Source organism: Carassius carassius, chromosome 15 (genome assembly GCF_963082965.1).
Source record: "Carassius carassius chromosome 15, fCarCar2.1, whole genome shotgun sequence".
Lineage (NCBI taxonomy): Eukaryota > Metazoa > Chordata > Actinopteri > Cypriniformes > Cyprinidae > Carassius > Carassius carassius.
Window position 1 is genome coordinate 28,517,380 of NC_081769.1, and position 10,935 is coordinate 28,528,314.

A 10,935-nucleotide genomic window follows, 5' to 3' on the forward strand; every position below is an offset into this window, starting at 1 on the left:
TACGTTTCTGAGTCTGGGAACCTTTCAGTTACATTGCTGTCTATGCAGGGTCAGAAAGCTCTCAAATTAAGTTGTGTTCTGAGGTGTTACAGGTTTGGAACAACATGAGGGTAAGTAATTACAGAATTTTTATTTTTGGGGGAACTATCCCTTTAACTGGGAACTACATCAGTCTTGAGAAACTAAAATGGTTTACAGAAAAGAAAAAAAAACTTCTGGTTTCTTGATTTGCTTTTTTATTGACTGGTGATTAAAAAGATAAGTTGACAAAGACCAGCTTTTCAAGATACTGGAAGTGTTTATTATCTTCAGTTAGCAAGCAAGATTTTGGATGCACCTGATTTTGTCACAGTTTGTCCTTTTGGAAGAAAAAAGGTAGGGGAAACAACATTCAAATGATGGCAAGTTAAAATGTTTAAACAACATTTGTTCCCTGTTATAAAAAAAATGGAAGTTTCTTGATTTTGTCATGTGTCCTGTAAACCAATTAAACAAGCAATTAGAAACATTTAAATGGCTTTTCACTGACTCTCCAGGTCTTCTATCAAGCGAGGCTCAATATCCTTGAGAGCACTGTATAAGGCATCTTTCCCTTTAGTGCCAGCAGATTTAATCGGGCCCATTAATAATTTTCTCATCTTGATTTGTGAGGTTTTCTCAGCTTGGATGGTTTCGTTATCCTCTTCTGTGATGATTTTGATCTGAAGAAGTTCATCTAGGATGCAGTCTACGTTATGCACTCTGCTTATCAGCTTCGTCCGATTCTTATCGATGAAGTGCTCTATGAAAGAGATTGAAACAAGCATGTGGTTTGATTGTGAGGATAATAAGTACTAATGTATTGTGATCTTTTTATTGGGTTTTAAATGAAAGCTCTACCAAACAGTGAAGTGATTTGAAACTATGCTGTTACATTTACTCACCAGTAGATGGAGCGCTTGGGCCTGTGGCTGGTCCAGGAACGTTTGGCGCTGTTGGAGGAACATATGGAGCTGCTGAAAAACAAGATTAAGTTGATGATTCCTTTACATTAAATATTTAGGTTGCACATTCAAACACGTACACAGAAAACTATATATATAGTTATCGTTAAAGCCAGAGCCATGAAAAACAGAGTTGCGACAAACTTTGATGTCGCCGGCGTCGACACGAGGTCACGTGATTCATAGAGCTCCAAACACACCAGCGTTAACAATACATTAACTAGGATAGACGACAGCTTTATTATACTGGTATTATTTGTAGCAATTTTTGATGAACATTACAGCATATTATGCATTGATTATTACTTCGATGACATTTATAGTATTATTTTATTTTGTAGAGTGATGGAGAGGTAACATTTAGCTAATATAGTTTTCTTAACCGTCAGGAATTGTATACTTATAATGTGACCATACAGCTTAACTTTTTTTCCCAATTAAATAAATGCTGTATATTTTAGTTTAATAATATTTATTTCATATTCATAAATACTATTTGTGCAATAATTATGATCCATTAATGACTTGAAAATATATATACTATTACAATTAGTATAGTATTTAAGGTTGAAATAGAAAAGGAAAAAAATAGAGAAAATTTTAAATTCCAGTGCAAAGAGGCAAACTAGAGATTTTTATTTATTATTATTTGTAATGCCATGATTTTCCCACTAGGTCTGTATGGCTCTTTACTAAATGTATCTAGAATATTGCAGGTCACACTTGCTTTTTTTAAAATTCTTCATTTGAATAAATATTTAGACAAAATTAAACACTAGAAATTAAAATAGTTAATAACTTAGGCCTACATCCTTTGTAAATGATACTTGCATAATTACACAAAATGAATGCAAGCAAATAGCCTACTTAATTTTAACCAATTTTAAATGTTGTTAAAAGAATAATTCGACTGGATTCAGCCAAAATAATTTCGATCTCCTTTAAATTTAGTACATACACAGGAATTGATATTGAATCGAGATTGAAATACCCATCCAAAAAAAAAAAAAAAGCTACAAGTTGGCAACTCTGCAGAAAGTGAAACTATTTGTAATCATTAAAACGTCAATCTTTTTAAATGCAAAAAATAAACCAGCTAAAAACCATTCCCAAGAGCGACAGAAAACATTTACCTATTTAATTTTGTATTTGAATTATTTAAGAATAGTTTAGTAATTTAAATAGTTTCCTTACATTTTCCTGTGATAGTGCTGAGCTCCTCTGCTTGTTCATTACAACCAATAGCCTTTAAAATCTCCATTGTTACAGGAACAGCACCAGACTCCGTAAAAGTGGTCACCATCAAACCGGCGAGATCTATAGAATCTTCAACCTTTTCGACTGTAGCTCGTCGAATGCGCGGCTCTGTCTTCCGGTCGCACAATTTGCTTTTAAACTTTCTTTGATCTCCCGCCCCAAGATCATCAAAAATATCTTGCAGGTGATCCTTAATAGATTTCGCCATAGTTCTTTAAAAGTGTCGTGCCTCTTCGACAAGGATGTACTGAGGATGTACTCTTGCCAACCCCAGCTCCTATGAGTGCAGTTAGGCCTAGGCGTGTCTTTAGACTTGCTCTAAACATTTTCCGCCCTATATAGACCACTTCCTTGTAAATAGTGTACAAGAAAGTCTAGGCTAATTTGTAGTTATTTGCTTCTGTATAAAGAATTAGATACACAACCCATGTTTTTTTGTTTTGGAGGTATGTTTTAACTAGTTTATTAATTCAGTGCATGCATTACTTTGCATGCTGTTTTTTTTATAATGTGTAGCTTCTATGTTTTATTTAATTGTGTGACTTCACTAGTATAGAAATTATCTTTATGCTTGCAGTCAATGTTAATTTAAATTATGTCATCAATAGCACTCCTGACTCATCTTGTATTTGTCGGCTACCTCAGAGAAAGTCACAATACTTTGCAAGAACACAGGAGGCACCTGCATCTTTCCCAGAGTTCTAATGATCCAAAAAAAAAAAAGAACTAATAAATGAACAAACAAACCCAGAGATATGATGTAATGAAACAATGAAAATTAAATGCACATAGACATCCTTATAGATTATTCTTGTACAGTTCTATGGTGCTCACGTGATCTCCTGAAATGGTTGCTGGTTTCACACACTGTTAGTTGGAAAAATGAGGCAGTTTTACTTCCTTAATCCTGAGTCAGTCAAACACTTCACAGAGCGCAATTTTTATTTTTTGCAAGATGGTGCCCTGTAAGAAAACTGGTTGTAGGTTTTCAAGGTACTGTAATATCTAATGAAAAATGTTTTCTTACGAAAGTGCACCTGTACTCTCATTAATATTATTATCCAATGCATATATACTTCTTTACAGCTGTAGCTTTAAAAAAAAAGAGAAAAAAATTAGCCACTACCCCTTATGTCGATCAACACGTTATATTCAAATTTTTATAGGGCGTGTTGTAATTTACGCCAGTGGCATTTTATGATCGGGTTTTATATAACACACAACAGAAGAAATATGTTTGGACAAGACAGGAATTTTATGTATCTGAAGAGGGGGGGTTTTTTGGCAGAGGAAAGACATCTAAACCATCAATTAATTTGAAAACAATCACTAAAAATTACAATAACTTTTTTTTTCTCCTCAAATAACTTTTTTCAAACCGTTCAGGCTACATTAGAGCTTCAAAGTGAAATGGGGATTTATTTAATTCATAGATGAGGAGTCAAAAACATGTGCAGCTTGAACATCAGAGTCCGGGAAACAGGTAGAATAATTTTGGCAGCGACGCTCTGTCTTTACATGCCATTTGCCTGTAGGACCCCATCATATCTGTGCTTTCAAAGCGCTGAAGAACCTAAAGAGAACATAAGTGACAAGAAACCAGTCCTAAAGTTTATGCAAAATACTTCTGATATTTTGAAAGAAACATAAGTCACACAGATTGCTCTTGCAGCAGGGTCTAATTTACCTTTCTGAACAATTCCTCAATGTGCTCCTCATGGGCATGTTTCATCAACACATCCACTAGGTTCTGGACATAAAATGTTCCATTCTCAACATGCCTGTAAGATTTGGTGTCTGCAGAGAAATTTCAACAGTGGTATTAGGTGCTTTTAATCTTTTAAACAATAATGAAACTGAAATTGAAATTGCTACTTTGGAAAATATGTTTTGGTGAAACTTTTTTACAAATAAGTGGAATGTGCAAGATTTTTTTTTTTTAATTCATCTTCAACTAATAAAGTTTGGATGCTTACAAATTATTTTATATAAAATAATCTAGTCTGAATGCACAGACAAATATAGAATTTTTTACCTGGGGTGCAGGACATCAAAGAAATGAAGTCTTTCTCTTTGTGCACAAAGTCATCGCCCTCTATTTTCACTGGCTCATCAGGCTCGCCGTCACTGGCCCACAAGCGTCCACTCTCCCCTGAGTACATATTTGGATAAGAATGTGTCAGACTTCTTCAGCAGGACTTTTTACAATCACATATGAGTGTAGATTTTATGTCTTGAGAGCTCAAATAGAAAAAAACTATTAAATTTTTTTTGTACCTCCCCTGCAGGCTTGGATAAGAATAACCTTTGGTTTATCTCGCAGACCTGGACAATTCTCACTGTTCAGACAGCGGTAGATATTATCAACCGGGAAGGTATCAGAGGGATTGGATGATGAATAATGGACACCCAATATGGCATCCCTTTTGCCGTGGGACATTATAACCACAAAGGTGCTGTCTGAATGTGCATGCTCTTCACGTCGAGCAAAATCCTTGACTGCTTTCTCCATGTCCTGCCAATCAAATAAACTCAATTAAAACAATCAAGACAAGGTTTTCAATAAAAAGCTGTATGCATCATCTGAAAACTTTTCTCCACCTTTGCGGAGAGGTTTTTGTGCTTGACAATTTGATAATCCAGTTCCTTTAACAGCCATTCCATGTTATTTTCATCCGTGTCTGACCCTCTTCTTGTCATAGCCTTCTCGTCAAAGTCTATGTTGTTGATTAGCAGGGCGAGGCGCTTTCTTATCTTCTTTTCTTTTACTTGGTAAATCTAAGAAAAACAACCAAGAGACAATGCAGAAACCAGTTCAATAGCAGAGCAACATTAATACATTAGAAAGACCATTAATGTTAATTTATATGAACAAAAATGGTGAATGCTTGAAATTTGACGAATACTTGCCTCCTGTCCTTTTTCTTTTATAATTTTGTTTTTAAATTCTTGGCTGCATAAAACAACATGCAGTTGTTTATGCCAATCATCTGCCAGAGGGAGCTCAACCTTCGGACCCTGCCCTGCCCCATGGTCTACAACATCCTGACGTGACTGAGCCACAGGTGGATCTAGAAAACACAACACAGGTCATGAGCATACCAGTGATCCCGTTTTGATATATAATATGTTTTGACACTCCAACCTGAAACCCGAGACTACAAGTCTCCATATCAGTTATTGGTGAAACTTTTGTAGGAACTCAACAATACCTTTTTTTTTTTTAAAAATGTGCTATTGCAATTTAACCGCGTTTAAATAAATGAAACGAAGTTGTTTTTGAATGAATCTGACTGAACCACAGTTCAAATGCGTTAAATCCGACTCGAAAGTTAGCTAACTATGCTTCTTCTACACGACACGATTTTGGCCCTATATCGTGGTGTGATTTTAGAAGATTTAGCAGGTTATTACTATTATAGGCTACTACACATATTTACGTTTCAGACATATTTACTATCTAAACTAGATAATTCCCTACATGTCTACTTCTGTTTATAACCTTGCAGTGCGAAATGTGTTTTAACTGTAAATGACATCAGCGACGACACAGATGTGCAAAGAACAGCAATTAAAGTGACTGAAAGTCTTGTGGGCGGTATAATGATGTAAACCCAGACGTTTTACTAATAGCCTAAATAAAATAAAAATGTTGCATTACTATATCCAACATATAAACGATCAGCAACAGACAGTCTTCCTTCTACATTCAGTTTCGTATTTGTCATCTTTTCCTGTAGTTTACTCACCTTGCCCTGCGTTCTCTTTGAGCTCCACTGCTTGTTCATTACAGCCAACAGCCTCTAAAATTTCAATTGCTACAGGAACTGCACGAGTCGATGTAAAAATGCGCACCATTAAATCGGCAAGATCTATAGCGTCGCAAACTTTTTCAACTTGAGCTTTTCGGATGCCCTCTCCTTTCTTTCGATCGCACAGTTTGTTTTTAAACCTCTTTAACTCATCCTTCCCTAGATCATTAAAAGCATCCTCCAGATGATCCTTAGTGCTCTTCGCCATGATTGCTCAGACGTTTCGTTCGCATCCAGTGGCTGTTTTCAGGATTTCAGAGGCTTATAGATGCATACGCCCCGTGATCTCAGATGTGTCGCGCGCATGTTTGCTTCCTTCTTCCTGAGCCCATATTTATCAAGCTTCTCAAAGTGCCATTTTAGTCTTAAGTGCTGAGAATTTATTAAATTTGCTCCTATTTTCAAACTTATACAAGCAAGTTATGAAATTTCTTAAAGCTAAGAATCACTCTAACTCTCCCAGTTATTTTAAGACAGCTCGAGATGGTTTTAGGTGCTGCCAGTAGGAGCTTGTGATGGTGTTGTTTAGGAGACAGACACGTGCGCAAACCTTTCAGGAGAGGAAGAGTTAGCCTACTTATGAGCATAGAATATTTACATTACCAAAGAATATCATGACTGACTTCAGTCTAGAGTGATTATTATATGCTCTTTAAAAATACTCCCGTTATAACCAATTAAGCCATGCTGTATCTTGAAATCATAATCATAATCCGTATCCGACACAGACACCGGAGCTGATCACGGCTACTGAAAAAGACAATGAGTAGATTTACTTATATTGTTATTTTTTACAAGTTTTTGCACACATATACATTTTAAGTAAAATTTAAAAAATTCTACTTACAGTTTTTTTTCGACTGCTAAACGACAGTGGTCACAACTGAACTGGAGCTAGCTACATGTGCAAAACTCTAACTACAGTCTGCACTACCAACAGTCACCTGAGCTAAACAGTTCACATCACCTGCAAAACTCATTCCAAGCAACACAACTCTTAACACATGGCTCAAAACAGGCTCAGAGCAGCCAAACATTACACACAACCCTCATTGAGATAACACACACTGTCACTCAGAACACACTGAGAGGAAAAACACTAGCATCAAACACCAATACAGAAAATACTCACTTTTCATCTTTACAGTTTGAACTATGTCAGTGACTTCATACGAAGTAATATTTTCTTCAAAGAAAAGAGTGACATTCTTTCACATGATTTATTTACATTTTTAGAACATAATTCTTTAAGGTAAATGAAAATGAGCAGTTTGCTTCAATAGTCTGTAGTAATTTACAGAATTACAGTAATGAGAAAAAAAGGTACATACTAAAAGTACATACTGTAATTCAAACACATAATTGAGGGGCTAATTCTGAAATTGCAATCAGCAGTGTTTGAAATCTCTTCTGTTTTGAATGTGTGCTTCAAATTTTTAACAGCAGTATGTTAGCATTTGAACAAAGTGCTGTAAATCCACAGTGTTATGCAGGTTGTGGTTAAAGTCGTGGGATAAGTGTGTAGAGTTTTGAAAACTGTGTTCAAGCAATGAAAAACGAACTAGAGTTTGGTCCACATGTTGCACATGTGACTCCAGTTGTGCTCACTGTCGTTTAGCAATTGTAAAAAACTCTAACTAAGCCTAAATTTAGCAAGGGAATTGAGTAAATTTAACATGGCCAGTTAAGAGTTTGATGAGTAATATCTATCTAGCTACTTTGTTAAATGCGCAATCCTCAAGTACATAACCTACAGTTTGGGGTGAATTGTCCTAAAGTGGGACACTGCCTAATGTGGGACACTTAAGGTTTCATGTTTATAGCTCCCCCATAAATACATGAATGCCAGTAAAACTCTGGGTTACAAAATGGTATTAGTTGTGGATTTAATGTTTTGGTTACACATCGCAATATATCACAGAAATCTGAAATGCAAAAAATGTCCCACATTAGGGCAATTCACCCTATATAATTTACTCAACATAGCACTGGAAACCAACCACGCTATTAAAGTATTTGGTTCATTTGCATACTTGTATGCAAGTAGACAGCTTGTTATCTTTTGAGGAGAATTATTAGGTATTTCACTTAATATGTGTTCTTGTGTCTTTGTGTTCTCGCTTTACGTCATAACCGTTGAAGTTCAGTTCTCAAGAATGCAAGTACAGAGGACGAAATGAAAGTTCCCGGATGTGTTCTTGATAGCGGAGATTGATCAAGTGCAGACTTGAGAGATTCGAGACGTTAGAAATCCCAGAAGACAATGCGGCTGGTATACTGAAGAATCTAAACTATAAACTCGTTTTTGGCCGCTGCTTCTGCTGTGATTATACGGTCGGTTAGGCAAGAATGCAACACATCTCAATATTCATAAGGGTGCGTTCTGTGTTCATTCTTCCAAAGAAGCTTGGCAAGACCGGTCTCCAAGAGTAAACATCCGTTTTTGGCGTTTTTGAAATTGAGAAAGCTATCCATTCAATTTAATTATTACCCAAATGAACACAAAGACCTCAATACTTGGTACACCATACATAATGACGGTAACAAATAATGGATAGTGTTTGAGTAAATACAACTAAAAACAGTGAAAATTTGAACCTTTTTAATTATTCATGCCCCATTGCATGATGGGGAAAAACTCGATCAGGACTGATATTTACTTAAAGAATCCTTGTAAACATAACAAACAATTCATAAAGTATAATATGCTTATAATTTCAAACTTTAAATTCTGCAAGCTTAAACTGATTAGTAAAATAGATTTTTTTTAATTCTTACCTGAACTTAATTATTTAAGAAATTACATTTGTTTTTATGTTGTATTTACTTCACCACAAAATAATTTTTATCAGTGTACTCAGTGCTTGATAAATACAGGACAGTGTGTCTGCATGTTTGTTTAGTTTTTCCTGAGCTATAAACAAGTCGATAATCATAAATACTCATGCACACTCCACCTGTTGGTGAAAGACGATCCATATAGCCGGGATCTGGATCTCAGCAGTGTTTGGCAGGTTACTCAGAAAATGTTATCAAATTACTGATTACTTTTAAAAGTAATCACATTACTGTTCTGATTACCTTATCTCAAAAGTAATTACTTAGTTACATTAGTTACTTTACTTTTGTCTCCTTGAAATGTATGAAATTCCAGTATACACACTCCCGATAAATATTTGTTATTAAAGCATCAACATTCACAGAACACTGTTATTTTTAACTTAAGCATGCGGCTGCAGCGTGCATGGCATAGCAGAATGCCAGCAAAGAGTGCTGCATTCATAAGTGGAGTATTTGTAAGGCTGGGGAAGGTTATGACATGCAGGGCAATAGTTATTTAGCTATGGGATTGAGATCTATACGTGTACCGAGTTTCATATGAATATGTGCAAGTGTAAAATATACAGTTATGTATATTCCCATTTCCACCGTCAGGGCAATAATTAAGGGGTTCCAATCAACATAAAATGTTACGAAACTGCCTGGAAGAGGATTTGTCTTTATCGTCCTAATGCACGGTGAGGAGGAGAGTTTGAGTGGCCAAAGGATCACAGCTGGAGAATTGCAGAAAATAGTTGAGTCTGGGGGTCAGAAAACTTATAAAAATAAAAATTTCAAACAGCACCTACATCAACACATGTTGTTTGGGATGGTTAGCTCATCCAAAAACAATCCCCAGCATTTTCAGTTATCAGAAACAACAGGACTGGCTTCTATGGTCAGATGAAACAAAAAATGAGATTTTTAGCAGCAAACACTCAAGATGGGTTTGGTGCACAAAGGGATAAAAAGCACCCCATGTGTTCAATGAAATATACTGCTGTATTTTTAATGTTGTGGGCCTATATTTCTGCTGGAGGTCCTGGACATCTTGTTTAGATACATGGCATCTTCGATTCTATTAAATACCAACAGATTAAAATTAAAATAAAAAAGGGAATGACTCTGTTGGACATTTTATAATGGGCCATGTTTGGATCTTCCAACTGTACAATAATCCAAACACGGGTCACTGGGTCACTGGGCACAAAAACAAGCTTCTGCTATGGCCATTCCAGTCCTCTGACCTGAACCATACAGAAAGTGAGTTGGGTGAACTGAAGAGGAGAAGCTGGGAATCTGAAGGATCTGGAGAGATTCTGGATGAAGGAATGGTCTCTGATCTCTTATCAGGTGTTCTCTAACCTCATCAGACATTATAGGAGAAAACTCAGAGCTGTTAAACTGGCAAATGGAGGTTTCAAAAAGCATTGAATTAAACGGTGCTGTTAATTGTGGCCAATGTATATTAGAAAAAAACATTTATTTCATAATGATATTTCCGCCCATTTAAAATTTTTATTATCCAATGAAAGGTTAGATTTTTGTGCATTTTTTAAATAAAAGATCAGAAGGTTTAACAATGCAGATACATTTTCACAGCCTTCTTTTATCATATTTACTAAGGGTATCGATATTTTTGGCCATGACTGTAAATTAAGTTTACTGATAGAGCCCCTGTGCCATGTCCAGATCCCAGCCTCTGTGGCATCCTAATGGCAGCAGAATCAAACATGTGTGCCAATTTTCAAGAGTTTTTGAGCACTTTTTTTGAGCCCCCAAAAAGCCCTGGATAAACAAAAAAAAAAATGGTGGGCCCAGGCCATCAATCAAATGCCACCCTGGTGGCATCAAGAAAACTGTGCCCAGTGGGCAAATGCTTTTACAGTAACCCTCTGGCAGTCTGGTTTTAAGGGATTTAACAATGAAAGGGTTAATCCAAACAATCAAGAATGTTTTTCTGTGAAAAGTTAGTTCATGTTAATTAATGCATTTACTAAGGTTAATAAATAATACCTTCAGATGATTTTTTTTTCCAAGCACATTTTACCAATTCCAAACCA

General features: G+C 35.9%; 2 protein-coding genes across 3 annotated transcripts; both read right to left on the minus strand.

The window, feature by feature from the left end:
* Positions 1-278: 278 nt before the first annotated feature.
* LOC132158815 (apoptosis-associated speck-like protein containing a CARD) lies at positions 279-2,545 on the minus strand. 2 transcript variants are annotated; one of them, XM_059568402.1, is made up of 3 exons: positions 2,178-2,545; positions 924-992; positions 279-781 (listed from the first exon to the last, which is right to left on the minus strand). In XM_059568402.1, exons 1-3 carry the CDS (start codon positions 2,446-2,448, stop codon positions 522-524), a joined length of 600 nt encoding a protein of 199 aa, XP_059424385.1. In that variant the 5' UTR covers positions 2,449-2,545; the 3' UTR covers positions 279-521. The 2 variants fall into 2 exon arrangements, with proteins under 2 accessions (XP_059424385.1, XP_059424384.1); XM_059568401.1 differs by having other exon boundaries at positions 924-995.
* Positions 2,546-3,472: 927 nt separating this feature from the next.
* On the minus strand, positions 3,473-6,325 carry LOC132158800 (caspase a-like). Its single transcript, XM_059568379.1, has 7 exons — positions 5,990-6,325; positions 5,151-5,311; positions 4,842-5,018; positions 4,518-4,755; positions 4,276-4,392; positions 3,928-4,037; positions 3,473-3,813 (listed from the first exon to the last, which is right to left on the minus strand). Exons 1-7 carry the CDS (start codon positions 6,258-6,260, stop codon positions 3,706-3,708), a joined length of 1,182 nt encoding a protein of 393 aa, XP_059424362.1. The 5' UTR covers positions 6,261-6,325; the 3' UTR covers positions 3,473-3,705.
* Positions 6,326-10,935: the final 4,610 nt, after the last annotated feature.